The 26989-nt window shown below is 37.0% G+C and overlaps 1 protein-coding gene across 7 annotated transcripts in view; it reads right to left on the bottom strand.

The window, feature by feature from the left end:
- The window catches only part of LOC144977218 (spectrin beta chain-like), a 110959-nt gene extending 84465 nt beyond the window's left edge, over positions 1-26494 (bottom strand). For all 7 annotated transcript variants that reach the window (XM_078922179.1, XM_078922256.1, XM_078922247.1 and 4 more), the window contains exons 1-2: positions 26326-26494; positions 15238-15416 (exon numbers count right to left, since the gene is read on the bottom strand). In XM_078922179.1, the coding sequence (XP_078778305.1) occupies positions 15238-15361 (124 nt within the window). In that variant the 5' untranslated portion in view covers positions 15362-15416; positions 26326-26494. The remainder of the gene's footprint in view (positions 1-15237; positions 15417-26325) is intronic.
- Between the last annotated feature and the right edge of the window lie 495 nt (positions 26495-26989).

The raw sequence follows: 26989 nt of genomic DNA, 5'->3' as shown, positions 1-26989 counted from the left end.
CCCCCCCCCCCGCACACACACAGACACACATCAAAACAACAAATATAACAAAAACAGTAACAAGTTGTGTTAGGCAAAACGGATAGCTTTTTAGTGACAAAGTGTGTTGCACTATCATCGCTGACCAGTCTTACCTAACCCGTAAATAAATAAATAAATAAATAAATAAAGGAGGGTGGCCACCTAATGATTTTTCAAACTTATGGAACTAAATACCACAAACTGCAGTTCATTTATAATTTACTGAGTGTAAAATACATTATTCAACTCGGTCTAAAGTCTAATAATTTTTACAACTTAACAACTTGCATTAGATGAAAAGGCCCATTAGAGATTTGATGCCTTGATAAAGTTTGAGTAAAAAATAAAAGAAAAGGGAAATAGCCATTTTAATATTTATTTACAACGACGCGCAACACAACACGCTGACAGTCGCAGCAGTTCAAGTGGTCTCGTTGACACGCGGTGGCGGTCGTTAAAATGTCAAATGTAACGGGCGATTACAGTAAGTAAGTGTATAATGTAAGGGACGACTTCCTCAATTATCTACATTCCATCAAGTCAGTAAATTATCTCTATCATCATTACTCCTATCACGGTGCACACTCATAATATTATTGTAGTCCTCGCCCACTTCAATCTCAAAAACGCATGTATAATCAGAATCCCGAACCAGTGTAACGCGAGGCAAATATATGAGGACAATAGAGATTTATAGCCTTCTAGAAGAAAAGTTCCTTATAATAAATCAAATCCGCAGGTCAGATGCAACGCAATAAGGAATGCTTCATCAATGCTTCACAAATCAAAAGGGATAGATGAAAATCAAATTAAAAGAAGGATTTTCTTACAAGAAATTAGATAGGATAGAAAAATATCAGTCACGTTGCCAATAAGGCATTTTGATAACACATACACACACATATGTAGAGAGAGAGAGAGAGAGAGAGAGAGAGAGAGAGAGAGAGAGAGAGAGAGAGAGAGAGAGAGAGAGAGAGAGAGAGAGAGAGAGAGAGAAATACTATACACAATCGTTAAAAAAAAAACCCACATGTATATAGATAGATAGATAGATAGATAGATAGATAGATAGATAGATAGATAGATAGATAGATAGATAGATAGACAGATAGATCAAGAATGGGGGGGGGGGGGGGGGAGAAAGAGAGACCCCGGAGGAGAGATCGACTTTTTGACAGATATTTATTTATTGTCGTTTTCAGACTTGACAAGGATGGCGAATTGCCTTCAAAGGATGACAGGAAATTCGATGCCAGACCAACCAGTCCACCAAGATATATTAGCCACCAGCGGCATCCTGCCCTTTGCGCTACCACGAGAATAATGGCATCAGTCATGCAACAGTTCTGGTGCGTTCGGGAACGTTAGGACAGAATTATTTCCCTTTCTGTCCATTGAGTATAGATGCCATGCGTTTAGATAAAATACTCACAACATCCGCCGGCGCCTCCGGATATAAGGTACCAACACACAAAAATGTGTGCAACCTTGAACGCTTATAGTCTGATTGATATGATTTAGGGAGAACTAATCACCAAAATGGCTGTCTAAAAACAATAAAGAGCTGTGACGACATTTCCGTTCCTTCTATACTCGTGACAACATCATCCAAAATGCGAGATTACAAATAAGTTACATGGATAACAACAAAAAGGACACAGACAATGTCCGACTCTATGTGCGTCAAAATGAAATAGCATTTACTGCTTTTGCAAATAAGTCGAGGAGGAACCGGGGAGGCGGGTGAGATGGATTGAAAAACGTTTCATCCATTAAACTAATGATAACCGAACCGATACTAGTAGAACCGATCAATTAAATGCCGATAATCGAAATCAGTTCCATTCTAGACGTAATAACTAACGCAACAGCGTCCACCATGATAAGCTCTGTTGAGGGCAACGGCGAAACTTAATGATTGTGTACCTCATCTACCATCCAATATGTAATCAATAAAATGGCAAAAATGATTGTTGGTTGTCTTCCTTGCATTTCTTTCCCTCTTTTCATGTGCATTTTATTTAATTTTACACTCATAATTAGATACGTTACAGGATTTAAATTTACAGAAAGAAAAACAACAAAATACTTTAAAAAAAAAAAAAAAAAAAAAAAAAAAACTACCAAAACGAAAACCAAAAACAAAATCATCATATTCCTATATCACGTATCGCATAAATACGAAAGACAAGTATGGACCTTTTTAAACTCTCGGTTTCAGTTTAATTGGAAATCGTGAATAATTAAAGAACTAAGCAAGATACTCCCATCTACGATAGATTGCAACAAAACAACAACAAAGAACACGCAAACAAAGACTTCCTTAATAAACTTCAAAATCGACCATTAAAAAAAAAGAAAACGATACAGAAACAATGACTGTACATACATCGATCGGGAATTATGGGAGGGGAAGAGGAGAGAGAGGGAGAGAGAGAGAGAGAGAGAGAGAGAGAGAGAGAGAGAGAGAGAGAGAGAGAGAGAGAGAGAGAGAGAGCGATCATAAAGAGGATCAGGTATTGAACTAGAACACAATCAACCGGCTTGTCGGTTGGTGTGGGTAAGTGGCACACCAAACCATCTGGCACAAAGCCACAGACCGCGACCAGCCACCGCCACATCAACAATACAACAACAAAAATACACCCTCAACAATAGAATAATATGATGAATGCGAGGGTGAGAGGGTCGGGAGCTGGCCTCGCACATAAGAGAAATTTGACTGACAAACCAAGCAACAGGCCACTCAGCCGAGCAGTCAAAATATGAGAGAGAGAGAGAGAGAGAGAGAGAGAGAGAGAGAGAGAGAGAGAGAGAGAGAGAGAGAGAGAGAGAGAGACCGGTTGTGCGTTATCGATCTTCACCAGACGCATCGATCCCTGGGCTCTCGCCAGTTTTCGCAGCTGATGCAGACGATGAGAATGAACACCCTCTACCGGACTCGACTTTGTTGAGGTCACTGCTGATGCTGGATTACAGTAGGATCAGAAATAAAAGGATTCCAATATTAGCTGACATCAGATACAGAGAATCATTCATAAATCTTAGGATTAGTAGGTCAATGTACTTCTAACAAAGACCGAAACATGACTAAATAATCGTCATGAAGTAACCAAAAATAATATTAAGAAGAAGAAGAATTACAATTATCTGATTTTCTTCTGCAAAGAGAATCGACTTCTATGATACCGCTCGAGTTTAACGGTCAATACGATGAATCCAGATTAATGAGGAAGGGATTAGGATGGTATCGCTTGATAGAAAGAAAGGTGATTTTAGAAAACATTAGGTAAGCGAAAGGCCAGATATTACCCAGATATACCCCAGATATTATGGAGTGTATGAACCTTTTACAATATTTGGAATAATGATAAAACGGGAGGAAACGAATTAAAAGACGCACAAAAAATAAACAAAGAAATGGGCAAATAAATCAACAAACTAAGCTATCCATTTACTCCGTGAATCACCCCCCCCCCCCCCCCCCCGCCCCTACTCCCCTAATAAATATTATAGCCTTCAGAGATTCTATAATGTGCTCAGGAAACAATCGGATCCTGCTGCAAATTCGACCCTAAAGAAGAGGTCGCCATTACTCACAGAAAAATAATATTATTATTCATTAAGACGCTTAGAAAAAAAAAAAAAATAGGGTCTATAGGCGTTGAAAATATGTGTGAAAATGTAAGAGGAAAATCTAGTCAAAAACAGAATCAAAAACCATTCGTCAAGAATTGTAAGCTTTGTTCTTTATGCTAATGTTATAAGGTCACCCTCTCTCTTATCCATACAGACGAACGTTTGTATTGATTTACGTCTGCCTGTGACGAGAATATTGGCCCTCTTGCATGATGCCCTAACAAATGTAAACAAACGATGATAAAATTAAAAAAAAAAAATACCATGTATCTCATTTGTAACGAATGATAAAATTCGTGTAATCATGGATGTATTCATCGAAGTGCTGCAGGCAGCAACAGCATCTGTATCAGATGGCTAAATCACAAATCTATGTCTACCAGACAATTTGCATTGAAGGAGGATACATACAGTCGTGGACAAAATCAAGCAGACTTGAAGCCATGTGAACAAGACGAATAACATACAACAGGCCCTTGTGTCGCTTCCAAACAAAGTGAACAAGTGGGCGAGTCCGCTATACCCCCAAAACAAAGGTGGTTTCCAGGTCGTTATCGATGAGCGACAGTAAAATAAGATGTATTATGAGCGTAAATTATCATTCATCATTCCTGGTCCAATGGCTGTAAGGCACTTTATACTCACATTACCGCAACTAAACTTAAACTCCGGTGTAAATGAGAATTTAATTACGGGCAATGATGGACATTGTAAGATCATAGACAGTATAAAAAGATAAGCGGCGAGTACTGTTTAGAATATGGAACTGGAATCAGTATTAATAGTCTGCGGTGTAGCAGAACTACAGTCAAATGAGCACGGTGTGAGTAAAGTATGAACACGCGAAGCATTTATCCATTGAAGGTTATGGAGCAAATTATCGAGAAAGGCAAACTTGATCATTATTATAAAGCGCAATATCCACTCAATGCGCTTTACAAAGGGTCCCTGACCAACAGCAATATGGAACATGTAGAATGAGACATCACGCCTATTTTTCCGACAGAGATGGAGCTATGGGTGTTTCATATTCAAGGTAAAAGGAGAGAGAAAAAGAGAATGGAAGGAAGGGAGAAAGAAATAAAGAAAAGGAATGGGGAAAATAACACAAAATAAACAAAAACATCAGATATTTTAATCCCAATAAAATTAAAACAAAAACCAAAATCAATCAAAACCGTAAAATAGCTGTCAGCATTGCTACAATCCCTTACTCTTGTTTCTGTTATTATTATTATTATGTTTATTAAGATAATAATAATAACAACAACAACAACAACAACAACAACAATAATAATAATAATAATAATAATAATAATAATAATAATAATAATAATAATAATAATAATAATAATAATAATAATAATAATAATAATAATAATAATGACAATTCTCTTTCTCTCCCATCCTTTTGAAGGAAGAAAGTCAAAATATTCAGCGCACATAGGCAATGGAGACTGCGTCTCGTAAACACATTCAACATAGGCTACAGCTAAAATAGAAAAAAAGCTCCAATTATAAAGGAAAATAAAAAGAAGAAGAAAAGATGACTCGTGGAGATATGCAACGTATCGATCGACGATGCGCGCGCGGTGCGTGCGGTGATCTATCTGACTGGAATGTTAAAAGATGAATAACATTGTAAGCGACTACACAATACACATTGGACTAACACACACACACACACACACACACACACACACACCAACATACACACAAGGACACGCAAACACGCTCGTATTATGTAAATTACTATACTATGCAATCAAAATGTGTAATATGATGATGAATTGAAAGGGGTGAGTAGTAAGTAAATAGATCATGTGTGAAGTCGCAAGGACTGAAGTGACGAGGGGGTTTTCACTGAAATTCACGACCAGCTATTTTCGGATCTTATGTCGGTAGAGATTAGATTATTTCATCGATTACCAATAACCGCTTCACAAGCTGTGGACGAACGAAAGAAGAGTTGCTGAATTGTCAGTTACACAGCGAGGTGTTATTTTTTGGTTTATCTTTCTTTTCATTTCTCTCCACTTTTCAAAAAGAATTTAATAAGAACAAGAACAGCAACAACAACAACAACAACAACAATAATAATAATAATAATAATAATAATAATAATATAATAATAATAATAATAATAATAATAATAATAATACTATTAATTATAATACTATTAAATAATAATAATATAAATAATAATAATATAATAATAATAAATAATAATAATAATAATAATAATTTAATACTAATACAATAAATAATACATAAAATAAATAATAATAATAATAATAATAAATAATAATAATACTATCAATAATAATAATAATAATAATAATAATAATAATAATAATAATAATAATAATAATATAATATATAATAATAAAAATAATAACATAACATAACATGTGGTATAGGGCAAAATAGGATAAGATCCTTTGAATGCCCTTAATATTAATTAGTAATGCATAAATCTATTGATTAAATATTAACAATAACGATAATAATAATAACAACAATAATTTTCCATATGCCTGGCGCCTCCTGTTAAAACAACTGAGCGTTATACAACACATACATATTTTCCAAATATTATCACACGCTTTACGCACTCAGATATGTGCGCTATCGTGCAAAAATGCTGTGAAACAGTAATTTTAACATCGGACGATTAACTAAAGTAGACCGTCTTTATAGCTAAATAAAAAGAAATAACTCTAGACGTTTCTTGAAACCCACAGCACTGCTTGAAAATTGGATAAATGAAGGAAGCGAATTTCCAACAGTTGGGCCAGATTTATCACCGAATTATTTCAAGTCCCACCTTGAACCGGGCAAGTAATCCCAGGAAAACTAAAACATGACAAAATGCATTTTAAAAAATCTTGGTCAGAAAACGACTGAGAAGGGTATGACAGAAAAAAAAAATTGCGGTAAAATAGTTAAAACAAAATTCACAACCAATAACAACACACAGATATGAAATGTTAAGACACATTAGGCCCCAAAAGGAATAATCTTTTCATTTATTTCTTCTTGAAGAGGGGGGGGGGGGGTATGCGTGCGTGTCCCCCCCCCCCCCCAAACCCACACACTCACTCACTTGAATTTTTAAATATTGAATTGAGGCTTTAGGCTTTGCGTGTGTGTGTTGGGGGTGGGGGGCGGGGGGCATGAGTTATGCGTGCGTGTGCCCCCCCCCCCCCAACACACACACACACACACAAACACACAAAGTCATAAATCATATTCACAAGAAAAAAACTTATACATATATTATATACTATTGACATTTCCCAGTCGGTACGAGTCACCCACCGTACTAGACAAACAATTGCAATGTTCCGGTTTAATTTCATTCCTTGCTAGAAACAAACAAAAATAAAAATTAACTGATGTGAATTACACAATGTGTAACTAATAATTCAAGACTTCTCATGCTTTCACTCATATAATTACCATTTCAGCCATGCCCTCCAGTCGCCTAAAGCCTCAATTCAATATAAAAAAAGCACAAGATATTCAACAACAACCAAAAAAAAAAAAAAGTAAAATAAAGTAAAATACCCAGCACACGAGTGTTATCCCCCCCCCCCTTCCCCCTGCCCCCTTTCCATTCATACCAAAATATCCGCAGTCCATATTGGGAGTGATATATTCTCCATCCGACTAGAAAGTCACGTCCTCTGGATGATGATAATTTTGGGTGTATCGAGCCGTTGTGTTTTTGAAGGGGGGGGGGGGGGGGGGGGAGAGGAGGAGGAGAAGAAGAAGAAAAAGGAGGAGGAGGAGGAGGAGGGGGAGACAGAAAGATAAGATGATGATAATAATAATAATGATGATGATAATGATGAATAAGAAGACGACGACAGCCCTTACAGCTACGGGAGAAGGGGATAAGGGTGGGTGACAAATATGGCAGAGGATAGGAGGACAATACCATTCAACATGAAATCAATGAACACTGATATCATCAAAACACGTCGCTTCACCCCCCCCCCCCCTCCCACCCTCTCTCCTCTCTTCTTCCCATGATGACTCACGCCTCCATTAACTGCTGACTGACTGACTGGCCAAGAGAAATAAGGGCCACATCACAATGTTTCGCTAGCGGCTCATACTCAACAACTGATCATTCAATGTCTCTCATCCCTCAAAACCACCACCAAGCACGCGCATTCAACAGATTAGATATTCTTCTTAAACAATAACAATATTAGCCTCTCCCTCAAGAAAAAAAAAAAAAAAAAAACACAAAAAGACAAACAACACAAACCAATGTTACAAAAGCTCAAAGACCTTGAAGTATTGGCATCTACAACAAGACGCCACTATTGGTCTAACAGGAAAAACAGGCACCATTAGATAAAAAGCCAAATACGTTGCAATTCGTCAAAGCTTTTCCTTTCAATATATTTATCTCTTCTCTTTTATAATTCTGAACTGTATTTTAATATCGACGTCCTTAAAAAGTTCAAAAAGTCTGCATCGATGACTATTCAGCCGCCGTTGTCACTTAATTAGTTGTAGGCATTGATATAGTGAATGGTGACTTTTCAAAAATATAAGTGCCACGGCACATCCATCACTAAAAGGTGCACTTGTTTGCGACAAGCAACAACAATCATAATATGCATTAGCCAACAACACACCGTCAAAAAAAAAAAAAGGTATCTTCTCACAAACAAATAAAAACAAGGACAATGCCATCTGCCACAGACAAAATGATGAGAACACATGTAGAACAATGCAGACTTTATCTGTGCTATTCCATTGTGTCACAAGGATGGGCACTGCAAAGTATGATAAATATGCCCTATGGCACGCAGCAGGCCTTACAGTCAACATTGAGTATACAATAATGCAGTCTTTGACCAGATGTCTAGCACCATGAGAATGAAATGCAATCTACCTTATAGAATGAACAACCCCATCGTTGTCCTGTGGGTAATAATTATTATCTTCTAGAGCTGGCAGTTAGGGTACCAAGCAGATTCTTTAACACTATCGAAAGGAGTGATATCACCACCACCCTTCCCCCGTCCAACACATCTCTTTGCTAGTTGTACATAATACACAAAACGTTATTTGCAGACTATCATCCTCCCAATATGATAATATTATACTCCCATGAGTAGAGAGCGAAGGTAGCCCATCTGATAAACATCGACAAGTATACAGGCAAGCTACCAGCAAGACTACGCATAAGCCGAAGCTTGTCAATTAATATTTACCTTAATTTACTTAAAGTTACGCTTCAGAACTGCATTGTACACATTCAATCAAGAGTGAAAAGAGAGAGAGAGAAGAGAGAGAGAGAGAGAGAGAGAGAGAGAGAGAGAGGGAGAGAGAGAGAGAGAGAGAGAGAGAGAGAGAGAGAGAGAGAGAGAGAGAGAGAGAGAGAGAGAGAATCTCCGTACGTGTTGGGCGCCTTACTCCCGATAATAAACAGGTTTGGGAGTGGTTTCGTCTTCATCAATTAAATTATTTGGTTCATTTATGAGGGAATACTTTAACAAAAGAACAAAAAAAACAAAAACACAAACAAACAAACAAAAATAAATAAACAAATAAATGAATACATGAAAATTCCGTGTGAACAATTATAAAGAAAAACAAAAATGCGACGACGAGATGGAACGGAAGACGGAAATTCAGACAAGGCCAGACAGAGAAATGTATGTAGATAAAAAGTCACCGTGAAGCAATTCACGGGAAGTAAAATAAAAAATGTTATAAAAGACGAATCACGAACCGTTGAGATTAGAATCACTGGCTGGACGGAAATGAAAGAAGCACGTAAACTAGAGAAGTTGGAACCGTCTTAGAGGAACCAAAATGAAGTGGATTTTTTTTTTTCACTCTAAAAAAATGTTTCATTCCCATCAACTCGACTGCGGGGGAAAATCGCTCAATTATTGATAATGATTATGGAACATTAGGTCGAGGAAATGAATAAGTAAATAAAATCTACGACCAAAAGAAGACGCCATTTGCACCGGTCGATATCAAACCACTTTTTTTTTTTTTAATTTCCCACTTTTGAGTGAATAGTAAAGCATTCCCTCAGAGCCAATAAGCATATGGAGCCGGATTTTATCCCGGTTTCTATGGCACGGTAATCTATCCCAATGCACTTTCCGTCAGATACAACAGACCCAGCTACCCAATCACTGCTGGGTGGACATGACTTGTGAAGCAAGTGCCCTGCCGACTGAGCAATTGGGAACCACCTAAGAATAAAAATGATATAAACATAATCATCGTCATCATCAAGCTTAATATTGATCTTAGTAATGAAGACAGCCAGTAACTGGTGCTGACTTACTTTGAACAAAAGCGACACTGGCATTGATAATGATGTTCTCCATTCAAAGAGATAACGCGAGAAGCGAAGTATGGATTACGAATGGCGAAAAACAAGTATATAAACTATAATGAATGGGGAAGAAATCATAATCTTTTCAGCTCCTAAATATACAAATAAACAAATAACCCCCCCCCCCCCCCAACACTTGCTTACTTTTAATGTAAATTTATGATCAATCTAGACCGGCATAATGGTACAACAACAAAGGGGGAAAATCGTATGAACCAAAGACAGTGTAATCAAAGTAATTATTTCTGTACGCTCCTATATTAATTACGGATCGGAATGTCAACCGATGGTAATCACTCGCCCTCAGATTTGGCGATTAGGCACAATAAATTGAACAAAATAAATGTACGAGTTGACGCAATTTTACGTGAGGAAAATTACACCAACAAACAACAAAGAGGTTTTAAACAATTATTTTCCCCGATAACAGTTCACGCTACAATAAGCGGAGCTCCCGGGGGTTCAGTGGTGGAGTACTCGCCTCACAAGCAAGTAGAGACCGGTATCGATCTCGGGACTGCTGAGATCATCTTTTCTGACCACCGTCCACCCAGTAGTAATGGAAGTGAGGTCAGCTAGATCTGGTAGAAAGTATATTGCGATAGAATGGCGCCCAATATTTAACAGCAACCAACGGCTACTGTCTGTTTTACGCTACAGACATCGGGATAACTCCAGCCCCATGGATCCTACGACTCAGAGGGACTATTTGCTTCATAATACCACATATTCATATGAGTCGAGAAGCCTTTTCTCATCATTGACTACTGATTAATGAGATGGAGGAAGCCATCAATATCAGAAAGGAAATACAACATCATAACTGTAAAATACATTTGCGCCTCAAGATTGACTCACTGACAACAAATCCCCAAAATAACCAACACGTAGTTAATTTCAGGCCATCTACTCTCTGCGCATATTATCGACTTGTGTAGATATACTCACAAGACTTATTTGTTGTGATTTCACCGGTGAGCTTTTTACCAAATGTTAATCACAGGGTTGGAGGGGTGGTGGGGGGTGGTGGGGGGAGAAGAAGCAGGTAAGTAAGGAAGTGGGAATGCAGACATACAGACGTCTTGCTACTTGCTACACTAGGCATAGACCAATAGTACGAAATAATAATAATATACAGGTAATAAAGTACTCAGCTGTATAATGTATCAATCTAGTGTAAATCATTTAGGCGACTAGCCTTCTGCTTTACTAGGCACGTGCGCAAGCGTGAGCTCTGATGGGCAAACGATTCCCCCACTCTGGAATGTAATGTAAAGCATAGGGGCGTACAGGAGTTCATTACTCTACATCGTAAAAACTACAAATCATATACCAATAAAGAAGCCCCATTTAGACTGTTAAATCATTAGTCTATATGAAACACGCCAAATTAGCGGTATGGGAAATTCCATTACATACAAGAAATCCATTTATAAAAACGTTTCCAGAAGTCTTAACATTTCATAAAAAAAAAAAAATGAAATAATTACTTACACTAACTGACAACAACAACATGTATTACTATTACTACTAGCGCCGTTGCTGAAGACGAAGATAAAACGTGGTTTTACTACAACATGTTGAATAATGAAATCTCTTGAAAACGGTACAGAGCGAGAAATCCGAAACAACATATTTCGGAAATCATAAAAACATTAATTTATCAATACGACATTTATCTTTAATGACCCCATGTCGACGTGTACCTATCTAATTTGCAGGTCAAATAACCTAACTCGCTTGTTATGGTTTCATTGTTGTAATGAAAATATTATCAAACCGACGGGAAAAAAAAAATCGTCCAATAAAACAATGTTAAATCAGGCCCATACTTGCGTTCGATTATCAGACCCACTAGTCTGTGCAAGTAGCTCTATACAACCGTGACTAATAAAACCTTTAAAAACAAAAACAAAAACGAGTTTTCGAGTTTCGATCAACTTGCGTTATTTGAAACACGGCACAGTCTAGCAGTTGCGTAATGCAAAGTCATTAAATGTAAGATAAAACGCGCAGGCATGTCAATTTGATCGTATTACAATAAAGGCTTTGGGAATATCCAACTCGTGAGGTACGCAAGATTGTTAATGAATAAACGAGCTTTTAACATCCATCTTGATCAGCACAAATATACGTCATATGTCCACTAAATTACATTACGGTGAAATCTTTTTTTAAAAATAATAGCAGTCTTCCAGAGCCATTATCGTGAAATGGACAATAACAATTGCTTGCTATCCTTTGGATAGGACGCTAGTATATCGCAAAGTCTACTTTCTGCCAAGACTAACAAACCCAGCTACTTAATCACTGCTGGGTGGACATGAGTTAAGAAAAAAAATCTCGACCCCACCCGGGATCGATCTCGGTCCCACTACCTGTGAAACGAGTATTCTACCGACTGAGTTATCGGGATCGCCACTGAGAAGTAAGGAGAAAGACATCTGTTGCACCAACTTCACTACGTTGTTAATCCTTCACTTTTACTATTCTGTTGTTGTTCCTCAACATCATTACCTCTGAGTCATCCCAATCGTTGTAAAAAAAACCTAGTATAACTACAATGACAATCTGAAATCAATACTAATTTCAATCGTTAATAAACAATCAAACATGGCAGGTCTAATCCCTCTATTCGAGGCTCTCATTCTTGACTGTAATATTTCCATCAGTCTTAAGTCTATACGTTCTAGCAGTCTAAATGTTGAAGAGCATCAATTATTTGATGGTAAGTGCAAAACAAATATATAAAAAAAAATCAATAATAATAATAATAAAAATAAGAAGAAGACGAATATAATTCAAGAATATAATATTCGAAGCTAAGTAAATAGAAGAAAAAAAAACAATAAACAAAATAACTAAGAGTAAAGTAACTCAAACGTTGACCTGTGTAAAAATATACGAGGTACGGTAACTGAATCTCTAAAAGCTATACTGTGTAATATTATTGACTTAACAGGCATGTGATTGATTCATATTTGTAAAGACATGGCATATCCGAGGCAGAAAACCTGAGTGAAAAGAGACCCCACCCGCAACACGAATGCTTAGAATTACAATCCGGCTGACATCACTGCTCTTTTGTCATCTATTTTGTTCTCTTCTTTTAGCCCACAGGAGAGGGAAACCGCTCTCACCACATTCAATCCAAAAGACTTGATGGTATGCAGTTAAGTAAATATGCCCATCAGCTCTTGTCCAGAAAATAATCGTAAAAAACTTACAAAACCGTGTAACCTTTAAATTTTACTATTGTCTAATACAGTGTATTAACATTATATTACGAGTACAATCACTGCAATGGCAGTCAAAATACAAATTAAAAAGATCTGAGTGACGTCATCGTCATTCATTCACTAAAAAAACGATGTGCACATTACACAAACAAAGTTTACGGGAGGGAGTGATGATCAAAGCTATTTTGTTGTCTTTCCTTTCCTTTTTATTTTTTTTTAATCTTTTTTTTTTGTTGCCAGCCAAAAACTGTAAGCTTTCATCCGGACCTCATATTATTATCTATAAATAACAATATAAACACCAAGGAAGTGGAGAGAGGAGTCAGCAAGGTTGCATAATTAGACTAAAGTCTACTTTCATCTTTCTTTCAAAATATCAACAGCCGTAATGCTAGCAAACCGGGGCAACCTAATCATGAATCGTTATGCACGGCTGTGTGACTTTCCTCAGTTCAACGCCCTGTTATGGTATGATATATAATGACGCCAAACAGCTATTTGGCTCGACAGTTGGAAGAAAAAAAATTTTTAAAGGAAAAGAACCAAAAAATAAAAAATAAAAAATAAAATAATAATAATATTAAGTGCAATGAGAAACGACAATTTATCTCGCATAAAGATGAGCAAAAGAAAATAGTAGATAGAAAGATAAGGCGGAAAAGAGAGAGAGAGAGAGAGAGAGAGAGAGAGAGAGAGAGAGAGAGAGAGAGAGAGAGAGAGAGAGAGAGAGAGAGAGAGATGACAAACAACTTTGTTGGAGAGCGCAATGTGAAAAATATTTGGCTCCCCTTCAATGTTGTGGTGTGTGAGAGAGAGAGAAGTGGGGGGGGGGGGGGGTATAAATAAACGGGAAAGAAAAAAAAATTGCTTTCTTCCAACTCAAAACGGTACTACGTTATCGAACAAAAACATGGATAATCGAAGATACCAAGAAGACGAATTATTCCTGTAAGACATTCAGACGAATTATTCCTGTAAGACATACAGCTTTTAGCCCCCCCCCCCCCCCCCCCGAACACAACTACCATCACAACAAAGACGTATAAAAAGTATTCTCTCCAAACATAACAAAACAAACATGAGGAAATGCAATCATTAGCTAGTTGACCTAAAAATATACACGTAATGTTAAAAGTACGTATTTCTTCCTTATTTCAGTTAAAACGTACCCCCCGCCCCCTAAACCAATGAGATGATGCACCCAATTCATTTCACTCAACCACTTTTACATAAACAAGACTGGAAGATTGGTTATTTTTTTATGGATTTCACGCAGCGACATCTATAGAGATATGAAGTCCTAGATTTCACGGCACTTGTGACACTTTACGGCCATAACAGCGCATGTGAAGAGTGAATAGACCCAGAGGCAAATTTCCCCTATGGGATGAATTAAGGGATTTTTAAATTTTTTATCAAGAGGGTGAATTGTTTAATCACCCCCCCCCCCCCTCAAGAAAAAAAATAAAAACAAATGAGATCATCTTTTCAGCTAATTTTCCAATTATTGAATATAAAAAGCGACACCCCCCCCCCCTTACACACACACACACACACACACACACACACACACACACACACACACACAGAGGCAACAATATGGGAACATCTTGACATTTAACTTTCGATTTTCAAACGTATCACACAATTACTGCATTGTTTAAACAGCGAGAGTGAGTTGGGTTAATTGCCAACTCTAAACAGAATAAACCACCAAGACATATAATGGCCGGAAAAAAAGCTTTAAAAAGAAAATGACAACAACAACAATAATAATAATAATAATAATAATAATAATAATAATAATAATAATAATAATAATAATAATAATAATAATAATAATAATAATACTATTATTATTATTATTATTATTATTATACTTACAATAATAATAATAACAATAATAAAAACACGATGACACAGGACTTGAATCATGCTTCTGGTACTAGTACTCACCGGCAAGAGCCTTAATCCTGGACCTCTCGAAGAGTTTGGACGAGTTGTTGCCAGCATCAAAGTCCTCGTCCATGACCCCAGGGTCCCACCTCCCGTTATTCACATACGACTCGATCTCCGTCATCTTGAGGAGTTAATGATGATGAAGGGCCCACGCCACCTCAATCGCCTTGGCGATCCTAAAATGAAAAAGGAAACATGGAGTTAAGGTTACTATTTTATCGTTTGATTGAAATGAACAGGAGTAAAATCTAAATATCAAGGGACGATAGGCTAAAATTTGGCAATTGTATCTTTTGATACATTTGAAACACCAACAAAGCCAAAAACATGCGTCCTAGATATATCATCATGACATAGTAGTGTGACACCATTAGAAGCTGCTGCCAAGAACTAAATAATATCTCCAACAATAACATTGAACGTCTGAGACAAAGACAAAGTTTGTATGGCACATAATGGACGTATACCCCATCTTCCCTTTCAAGACGCCGAATTCACTAAAAAGTACTGAAAAGTAACCTTATACGAGCAGACAATCGCACAAGGTCTGACACGAACAAAAGCATCCTCCCTCGACCACCCAACAATTAGAGCAACCTGAAAAAGCCACAAGAGTAGCTGGAAATTAAAAGACAGGAACACTCAAGACCATATCATATGTATACACAAGGAACGAGTAAATCCTTTATTCGGTGGAACATTTACAATCAAGGGGTTATTTGTATCAGTCAATGAATGGATGATGCCAACATTAACACTCTGCCCCTTCACGCTCCAAGCGATGCTTTGATAGATCCAATCACCAACAATTTTAAAGAGAACAAAAATTGACATGCTTTTACACCCAACCAATCTCCACTCACCATCAATTCCGATGTAATATTTAAAAACCAATAACCAGTCGTCCGTGTCCCGTTCCGAAAATCTGCAGACGGAATCCCGACCATCAACCCTCCATCATCCTAAGCGGATCGCTTGACATGACTTTATAAAGGCCATATTAAAACGGAACCACCCCCCCCCCCTTCTCTCTCTCTCACACACACACACAAACACACACACACACACAACATAAACATAAACGTACGAATGCAAAAATTAAAAAAAAAACAATCAAACTAAAAAACAAAAAACAATAAGATTTTCTCATTTTGAAGACTGACGGCGATGTCTAAAAACAACATAACAAATCAAACTCAAACAGAGCAACCGGGAGGCTAAGTTAAACTAATAGTAATTCTCTGTCTTCTTAAGTACACATCTAGAGATACATAAAATGGGTGATACATAAAATTCACTTTGTAACACAATGATAAACAACCCGGTCACATAAAAAAATGTATTGAATTTCATTCTGTGAAGGGACAACTGTTATAAGCGATCGGGTTATTATTCACACAAACGACAGAGAGAGAGGGATGGCTACTTTAAACGCTCCGATAGTTGCTTTAAATTCAAAACAAGCTCAACGGTTATTTAAGAGATAAGTAAGGGGTCTACTATGGGATCCATATGCTATTCTAAGTTCTGAGTTCTGGTTGGCAAAATTATAACACACACATGCGTGTGCAAACTTTAAGTGTCGTCATGAAGACCACCAAAATTTTTTAAAAATACCTTTAAATAACACACACAAACACAAGAACAAAACAATACAAAAACAACAAATCTTGAAAAAAAAAATAAAAAATAAAAAAAACACGTCTACATACACAATCTATCTGGGCGAATTCGACAGTAACAAAGGCAAAGAATCAGTTGCACAAATCATCGCCCCCACTTTGTTAAAAGAGTTTTTCACTCGAACCCCAAGTTGGGATCAATAACCAACTGATATAATCCTAATATTAAATTTCATCCACCATTATGACGGACATATATTTTTCTTTTCTGAGGACACACACACTCACACGAGAGAGAGAGAGAGAGAGGGGGAGAGAGAGAGAGAGAGAGAGAGAGAGAGAGAGAGAGAGAGAGAGAGAGAGAGAGAGAGAGAGAGAGAGAGAGAGTTAACTTAAGTCTAACGCGCGGTTATATTTTTATTTCAAACAAACCAATCTTTAAAAGCAGACTTTCAAAACTTATAGAAACGACCGCGGGCTTTAAATTCGAACGTTGATGTTGTTGTTGTTCGACCAGGTCTGTCAAGTCTACCAAATAGATCATAAGTCCACGGATAATTCCACAAAGAGATAAAATGCCAAGGGAGCTCAACGGAGGTGTAATGTGGATTTACTTCAGGACAATGCCGGAACGTCGAACACAACCATTTATCACTTTATCAACGAAACTCGGTGGTTGTTGCTGGTCATTACTCGCCAAGGTAAGGCAGTAAGTGTATGTTAATATATCAACTGCCTTAACAATGAAGTGGGAGAACCACCGTGACTGTTACTACGACGTGCACTGCTCAAACTATGAATGTTGTGGTTGTAACATGTAAAATACCATTGATGCCATTAATAATATAAGACATTCTTCCAACAAAGAGGAGTTAGTTCCAAACTAAACTGAATTGAATGTTGAAGAAAGCAAGAAAACAAGAGACAAGCACACACTCATACAGACAGACAGAGAGAGAGAGCGAGAGAGAGAGAGAGAGAGAGAGAGAGAGAGAGAGAGAGAGAGAGAGAGAGAGAGAGAGAGAGAGAGAGAGAGAACATACAACGATGGATGCGAAAGACGGATTTTAAATGACGAGCAAAATATTCCCACAGAATGGTATGCAAACAAATGCAATACCGCAATAACATGAACGTATAACAAACTACACACACACACACACACACACAAGATCAGTCATTAGAGAATGACGTAGCAGGTGAGAAAAAAAAATAAAAAAGGAACAACAAACCTCAACGATAAAAAAACAAACGGTGAGTACAACACAGGTAAGCCATCGTGTAAGAACTGGCTATGCGTTAGGCAAGCAACACCAATGAGGATGGTGAAATGGAATATTATAGGAGGCACCTCGACTAAAGTACACTCAAAAAATATATTTTTTAAAGGTTACAGAGAAATATTTTCACTTCAAATATTTATGAATTTTAAATATTCTCATGCCTGAGACTCAAAAGAAGACAAGTCGAAGGTCAACTTCATTCATTACTATTGAAAGTTAAACAAAACAATTTAAAAAAAATAAAAATAAAAAAGGAAAAAATCAGGCGTTTTATCAGAGTGAGGATCACAGGTAAATTGAAGGATGAGGTTCATGTGCGAGTGCATAGACAAATAGTCTGAGTTTGATCAACATTGGTGTGCACTTGTTAAATTTACTTGAAGTGCACATTATCAGATCGATTTAAAACTAACATTGTTAGTAACACCATTGACTTATAACCGACTGCAACAACGACTATTAACAAATTTAAGACAAATTAAAACCGTTTCAATGTGACATTTTGGAAGAGGAATTTATGTAAATACAACTGAATGGAATTGAAGAAAAGTTGGCGTTTTTTTTCTCTCTTCAATTTGACATTAATTGGTTGACTAACTCGGTCCGACAAGATCTGCTAAAAAGTATTTTTTTTAAAGTGATGGTCGTACTTGTAACATTTCGAGTGTAAACAAAGATTTGTATGAAATAGTCAATGACTTGTTACTGAACCGGCAATAGAATTAATTATATCTGACTTTTTTAGCGTTCTTTGATTTAATACATGAAAGCCTTTTCCGAAAAGGAAAGAGTCTTTGTAAACAAAGTGGTGTAAATCTGTAAATGATCAAGCAACGAATACTTAAAAGGAGGGGGAGGGGGAGAGAGAGAGATGCAAAAGGAAAATCAAGATACAAGAATCACACACATCTTACTCGCGTAATATCCAGGTTATAACTCGTTCTACATAGACATAGTTGGTATAAACCATAATGCATATTGCAACAAGATATATGAGACAGAATTGACGGTCTTCCAAAAAAACAAAAACAATGTTATATATATATAAATTATATAATGAACACACACCACTATGGTATTATTGTTATCAGAAAACAAATGCCCGACATCCATTCCCTAATGTTATTTGAAACGGATTTTGTGTTATTCAAAACGCAACATGAACAGGCGTTCAACAACATTGATAACGATAGTAGATCTATTCCGAATAAGGATCTAAAGGACAGGGGGGGGGGGGGGGGGGGGGGACGGACACGACACATAACACACACAGTCCCCAAAGCTAACACACAAACACACACAGGGTGAGAGAGAGAGAGAGAAAGAGAGAGAGAGAGAGAGAGAGAGAGAGAGAGAGAGAGAGAGAGAGAGAGAGAGAGAGAGAGAGAGAGAGAGAGAGAGAGAGAGAGAGAGAGAGATCATGACATTATAGTTGAAATACAAATAACTAAACATTGGGTCTCCCCGTAATTTATCCCGCCTGATGTAAACTGAGTGAGATAATAAAAATTCAAAATTCCTGCTCAGAGATATCGCCCAACACTAAATGTTCATGAACCAAACCAATTGGCCCTTTACTCAGAGAGGAATAAAATCGTACTATAACGGGGGAACAAGTTTGTTTTTAAGGGTTTTACGCGCTTGCAACACATGACGGTCATATCAGCACCAGTAAAAAGGAAGAAAATGGCAAAGTGAAAAGTTCTAGAATTACAATTAAAGCACCCAAGAAAAGGTAAGACAAAGGGGAATTGGTTTAAATAAGAAACAGATGTAGATTCCAAGAGCACACTATCAAAGTACTTAGTTTGAGACCACCTAAAAGTCTCATCCAGACACAGTTCTTACTAAGAGGAATACACTCAAATGTTTACAAATCATATATAGTATGTATAAAATACACAACAGAGAGATGATTTACAAGGAAAAAAAATCATCTCCCAAAACTAACAATACATTTAACTGTGTCCCTCTCAGTCAGGGTATCCAGTCAGGGCCAGGACAAAACCAAGTAATCTCATAGAAAGCAATTGGAAAACAGATATAGGGGTATAAAAGATACAGCAAGTACCTCCCTGCCCACTATGGGAGGGGGGAACAAGTGATGCATTTTTAAATTTTAAATGTTGAAAAAGACTGTACTATATTCATGATCCTCAGGGCTCGTTATGTTGGCTGACAAAAGGCAGCTACTGGTAAGAACTGCTAAATTTTAGGACAACTTTAAAGTATATCAGCTTACTCTTCTTACATCCCTCTTTCTCTGCACATTCTGCCACAAATCTCGACACAATTCAACAGGAAGACATCTTACCGGATCTAAATACAAGAAATCTACCAGCGCTGATAATATCAACATAAAATCGAACACTAATCGCCAACACAAAATAATTAACAACAAAACCCTCTGCTTTAAATCTAACACCCAATGTCACAGTCATTTAAAAAAATTAAAAACAATTCAAATTATATGAAGTATATTATAAATCTAAAAAACAATTCTCTTGACTATGCCACAAACTGAATTACGCTTTATGACTGCATGCACTTTGTGATTCACCTGCATTGCATTAAAATAAATATGCATACCTGTTGAAAAAACCTCACTAAACCAGGATAATTTTAGTTAACAATTTTCTTCTCTAAAATATGACACTGAAAACTAGATCTTCAAAATTATCTCACTTCAATGTAGGAGGGCCAAGGCACATTATGCAAGTAGCTATACAGATCCACCAAACGACATATAATATAAATAGAAATAAATAGATGTAAAATTGGTTATTTTAGACAGGGTCTGACCCTCTGTCAGAGTTAAATGCCCATTTCATTTCCCGGCCTGTCGACATATGCTGCAGTTTGCATCATAAACCATGAAAACCACCATCTCCGCCCCAATCCACAGGAGACTGGGACAGGGATATTATTTCTTGATGTAAATGTCATATGACAGCATAACTGCAAGCAAACAGCAGAGAATGCGATGTCAACTTAACTTTGACAAGAACAGGAGGAAACATATCAAGAGCCACGTAAGAAATAAATCAAAACAAATTTTGACATGTAGATCATTGACAAAAGTATTCCCTCTCAAAAATTTAGCAGCTAATAATTATTTCTAGTCTTGGTTTTGCAGAAAATCACACATGTTGTACTGTTCACTCTGCTTATATGCTACACATTCCCGAAAAACATAATTTTTCTTTATAATCCCTACGCTTATTAGCACACCACCTACGCTTAATTGCTACACCTTGATTGGAGTGACAACCAACAGCCATATGAAATCAACGCTGCTGTTCCTATTCCACACAACATTTCGGCCAAACATTCATAACAATGAACAACAATATATCCATCAGCGGTGAATTGACATCTCAGGAGCTACTGGGTTTGTCAGCCACACAAAAGACAATGCTTGGATAATGAAGATGACAAACATTGAAAGACTTGACATTGTAGACAAACTTCGCCACTTTAACCAAGAAGAACTCTTGACAGATGATCTACATTGGCAAAATTGGAGAGAAAGGGTTATAAACAGCTTGCACAGAATAGAAAGCAATCAACGCTTCACGATAACTGTTCTAACAAACAATATAATGTCATATTTTGCTGTCGATAAAACATGAAAAAGAACAGATTTAAAAAGTGAAATAAAAGAAGAAAAAAACAAACAAAAACAACCCAAACACATAAATAAATAAATAAAAAACATTCTAATGAGGACATGCCTAGAACGTGACGGTCCCAAGCCCGTAGAAAACCCAGAAGTGACAGTCCTACATGATTGGCACATGAAAGCGGGTGCTTAGATGCTATTTTAGTTTCTCCGCTTAATCGACACACTAACCTGAACTCCAGAGGAAGTGCGATTAAGAGGAGTCGGCTGTATTAAAAAATTTGCTCAACAATAACAAATGGTTACAGATGTAATCAACAGTAATTCATCTGTCTTGTGTAATATATAAATGGTTTATTCTTTCTGTAGTCTGTCAGATCAAACGGAATGAGAAGTGTGACATGAACCAACAGTATATTATGTCATAGGAGCCAGAGTTAATACAGACATCTATAGCGTGAAACTGACATTGCTTGCAACCCTTTGGATATGATGCTAGTCTACTTTCCATCAGATCTAACAGATCCAGCTACCCAATTACTGCTGGGTGGACAGGGGTATCAGAAAAAAATCTCATCTGCACATGTGACTGATCTACACCCCTTTGCATGTGAAGCAAGTGAGATATTGAAACTCCATCATTATTTTGTTCTGATATTATGGGTTTCATGGCACTTGTGACACTGCAAAGTCATCTTCGTAAAAGTAAAAAGTGCATGGTCATAAAATCATGATTGAGATCTGCTTCAAAAATAATAATAGCCATAAGCAAGGAGTCAAGTTAACCAAACCTCTGTAGCAGTAAACTCACAGTAACAATTTCTTGCTACCTTTTGGATATATCGCTAGTCCATTGCAAAGTACATTTCACTGAAAAAAAAACTTTAACTGCCCAAATGGCCAATATCTGGGCCCCTTTAAGTTTGAAATAGGTGCTGTATCAATTGTGCTAGCGACCTCCAGATATGTGCTTAAAACACCCACAGGAATAGTCAGCAATGGGACTAAAACATGAAACAGAAGTGGATCCATGCATTAAGTCAGAAACACAAGCACAAGACCTTAGCCAAAAGTGATAAAAACTAAATTGGATACAAAATATTTTTATATATTTGGCTACAAGCTTTAGAGGAAAAAATTAAAACAAAAATATTATGTTGTCTTATCCAGATACCCATAAAGGATCTCTGCAAAAGTGAGAAGCAAACCAAACAGTTCTTTTAAGTTAAAAACTGTCCAGTACAATATTTCAATTTAGCTCTAGGCACACAATACACATTATAAAAATGCAACAGGTTGTCATATAAGGCAGTGGCTGTGTGAGTAGAAGGAAAGTAAAGGACTGTAAAAAAAAATAATTAAAAAAAAAAAATAAATATATATATACATGCAATACTCTGCGATTATATATATATAATAATTATATATATATATCGCAGAGTATTGCATGCTGATGTCTTTCTCAAAGAAATAATAAATTTAGCAGCTATTCTTTTACTAGAACCCCAGACAGGACAGAGACAAAAAGCAAATACAGATGAATTCCATAAAGCCCACCCCTTTTACCTCCTTCCTTCTACTACCTACACCTTCCAGATCAAATCATTTCAACTAGGGTAAATCATACTGCCTTCACTAAAATAAAATACTGCATTTATCAGTGATGTCATGGTAATTTATCAAAAAGCAGGAAAGTGTATTGAATTGGTTCATTGGTCTAACTAAATCCAAAACATGTTTTATGGTATATATCACTGCTCACATTTACCTTTCGTAAATATTCCTTTCCGCAACTTTGTGGTTGTGCAACTTATAAATAAAGACTCCTAAACCTTTAATAAATTAAACACTATATATAGAAACTTGGATAAACTCTAGCTCCATGGGCTTAATGGCTCTGAAGGACTACACACAAACTATTCAATAGTTGTATATCTGTATTTTAAAAATCTACGAATTCCGTTGGCATTAAATGAAATACAGTGGAACCTCCCGATAACAACATGCCACGGGACAGAGTTTTTGTCGTTATTTAGAGGTTTCCAAGATGGCGGACAAAGTGGGCGTGGTAAGGTCCGCGGGACCAGTTTTTATCAACATTGACAAAACAAACAAAACATTGTAGTGTATTCCTCTTAGAGGGTTCTTGTGCGTGTGTCTGGATGAGACTTTTAGGTGATCTGAACCGACTTCACTGATAGTGTGCTCCTGGAATCTACATCTGTTCCCTATTTAAACCATTCCCCTTTGTCTTACTTTTTCTTATGTCATTTCAATTGTAAATCTAGAATGTTTTTTACTATCCAATATTCTTCCTTTTTACTGGCGCTGATATGACATAGATGTGTCACAAGCGCTGTAAAACCCTTTAAAACAAACACAAAAACAGGTAATTCGGACGCTGCGAGTTAGATAAAATTCCTCCTCCTCCTCCCACAAAAACAGTACTACTACTACTAATACTACTACTATCACCACATAATATCACATTTTCCAAGATTTTGTGTTTACTTGCTTACACTTACATTTATACCCTGGTTTTTATTAATGCATATATCAGCCAAGATTCGTCAAAAAAAAGCTGTGTTATCATTGGTTCAAGCAGGAATTGTTCTTATACACTTTGAGTACTCATACTCGGTATTTTTAGTATCAGATATCTACGAAAACTGAAACTGCAGAAAATCGCCAAAACGATGTCGTTATTCTGAGGTTTTATCAAAAAGTGCGTCATTATTTGGAGTTTTTTTTTACTGATCTTAAATAGAAACGAAATCGGGACCACGGGTCAATGTCGTTAGCAGGAGGTTGTCGCTATTCGGAGGTGTCGTAATCGGGAGGTACCACTGTAAGTTAATCTGATCCTTGACTGGCAAGCTTTCCATTGAAAATCTTCCAAACCAGCAAACAAGGTCTTGATAGCTCGCTAACCGACATGCCGAAAGTTCAAGCAAATCAATTATATATTATAGTGTTAATAATGCTTTCAAATAAGAAGTGGGGGTCTACCCCCCCCCCTTCCCCCCCCCCTCTCTCTCTCTCTCTCTGCCATGCTCTCCCAGATGTCTGGAAAATTAAATAACACAACAAAAAGTAAAAGGGCTGACATAGCTTCCCAGTCTTCATAAGGCAATGTAACTCCATTGACTTGGGAAGATAATCTCAACAAGAGGAGACATTGGGTGGCTGTGAGCAAATATATGACCAAAACCTGTCAACTGCATTCATTTTGCATCAATTGGGACTGACACTGTCAGTGACAGCATTGCCCATATGAACTTGGTTCAGCATATTTGGAGGATGTGGTGGACCACTGCATTTTGGTGTGTGGTTGGATGTTTCAATACAATGTAAATGGGTGTGGACGAGCTTTTTTTGTTGAATGGATAGACAGACAAAATATTGAAGTATAAACAATCAGAGTCACCACTCTGGGCGGATGTTGTAAATTGAGACTACCTATCTCTCTATTTTTTCAACCACAGGAGCTAAATTGGCAAACAATGGACCAGTATGAGTAATAATCCTGGGCTTATTCAGGGTTCTTTTTCAATTCTCTGTCCAACAAACATGCTTCTTAGCTGGGCAGCTGGGTCTGCGTTACTGTTAATGTTAGATTTAGAAAGTGAAAAGATAAAGCATTTTGCAATATATGACATTGAAGAACACCGTCTTATTCTAATCAAATGGACAAGCACTTGTTTCTGCCCACTGAATACCTCAGCAACTGGGTTAAACTCTGGGTACACTTTACCAATTATATTACGGCTAGGACGGACCACTTCAACTTTAACTTTCTTTAACCTAAATCATAATTATAATCCATTACCTATTCTTAATAAATAAAATTCATATACACCTATTGTCATGGCGGAAGAGAAAACATCGCTATCAATATTGCATAAACTTTAAAAAAAAAAAGAAGAAAACAATCAAGTGCCCAAATAACATCTTCTTGGACCGGTGCTGTTCCAACTCAACAGGCCTCGAGTATGCGTAGGAGTAGGAGTATGAGTATGAGAATGTATCAAACAGTGTATGTTGACTGTAAAATGTGTAAGCATTGTTGATACTGAACTGCTATCTCAAGAACAGAAAAATAAGCCTTGCCCAACACAAGAGTCTTATGTTGTATCTACACAACTACTCAAATGGAAAGTCTAATCGTGCAACAGTGTTTCTATAAAAACAAAAGGACCATTTCCCCGAATGCGGAAGCGGTACGCTGATAAATACAGCTACGAGACGAGTGCTGCAATCGCAGGTAAATATACTGATGGAGCTTCCCATCAAAGCCGAACCTCAAAACAAGCAAAATCAAAACTACTGCTCTGTATATTTGAGGCAATTTCAGCTTCATTTGCATACATATTAGAAGAAAACAACTGATTATAAAACTGACGGTGCAAATACGAAATAAAACTAAAACAATACATCAAAGTGATCGCACCCACCGCCATGTTGCACTGTACCGCTACCTTTCCAGAGTTTGTCTGGCGGAACACCGTCGAGCACTTGTAATACGGCTTAATATATTGGGACAATAAAGCATACATACCTTGATGAACAGACAGTTTGAAATGTTATAAATCAATCCAATGAATGACCACCAGATAAATTTCTAATCCAAAATAACCGGCAAAGGTTGAAGATTGCGGGAACCCAAGCGAGTTCGATTCGAATGGTTACACACACATAACACTGATCAACACACACTTCGACTACACACACGGTTAGTCATAAAATCGTTCAATAATTTTATACAAAAGTAGTCCGCAAATAATAGCTCCATTAATAACACTATTCTCCGTTAAAATAGCTTTACTGGTTTAAACAATCATTGTATCAACGAAAATAAAGATAATTTATAGCCATATAATAATAGATTATGTCTGTGATTATTACAAAACGAGGACCGCTACAGCGTATGAATACAATGGTCCGTATAAATTATGGGATGCCCCAGACTCTTCTACTCACCTTGAGTGACTGTAGTTAACAGGTTATTAAAGGGAGAAAATCCAGGTTATTCTCTCTCTCTCTCTCTCTCTCTCTCTCTCTCTCTCTCTCTCTCTCTCTCTCTCTCTCTCTCTGTGTGTGTGTGTGTGTGTGTGTGTGAATGCATGCATCATTGTACTTGAAGATCATTCAGCTGAAATTTATTCCGGGTTCTGTTGCGTTAAAGGACAATGAAAATTAAATTCTACTCATTTACATCAGAC

Source organism: Berghia stephanieae, chromosome 1, assembly GCF_034508935.2.
Source record: "Berghia stephanieae isolate SIO BIC M18660-M18661 chromosome 1, UCSD_Bste_1.3, whole genome shotgun sequence".
NCBI lineage: Eukaryota > Metazoa > Mollusca > Gastropoda > Nudibranchia > Aeolidiidae > Berghia > Berghia stephanieae.
Note: the sequence above shows the minus strand (reverse complement) of the source record. Positions and strands in the feature narration are given on the sequence as shown.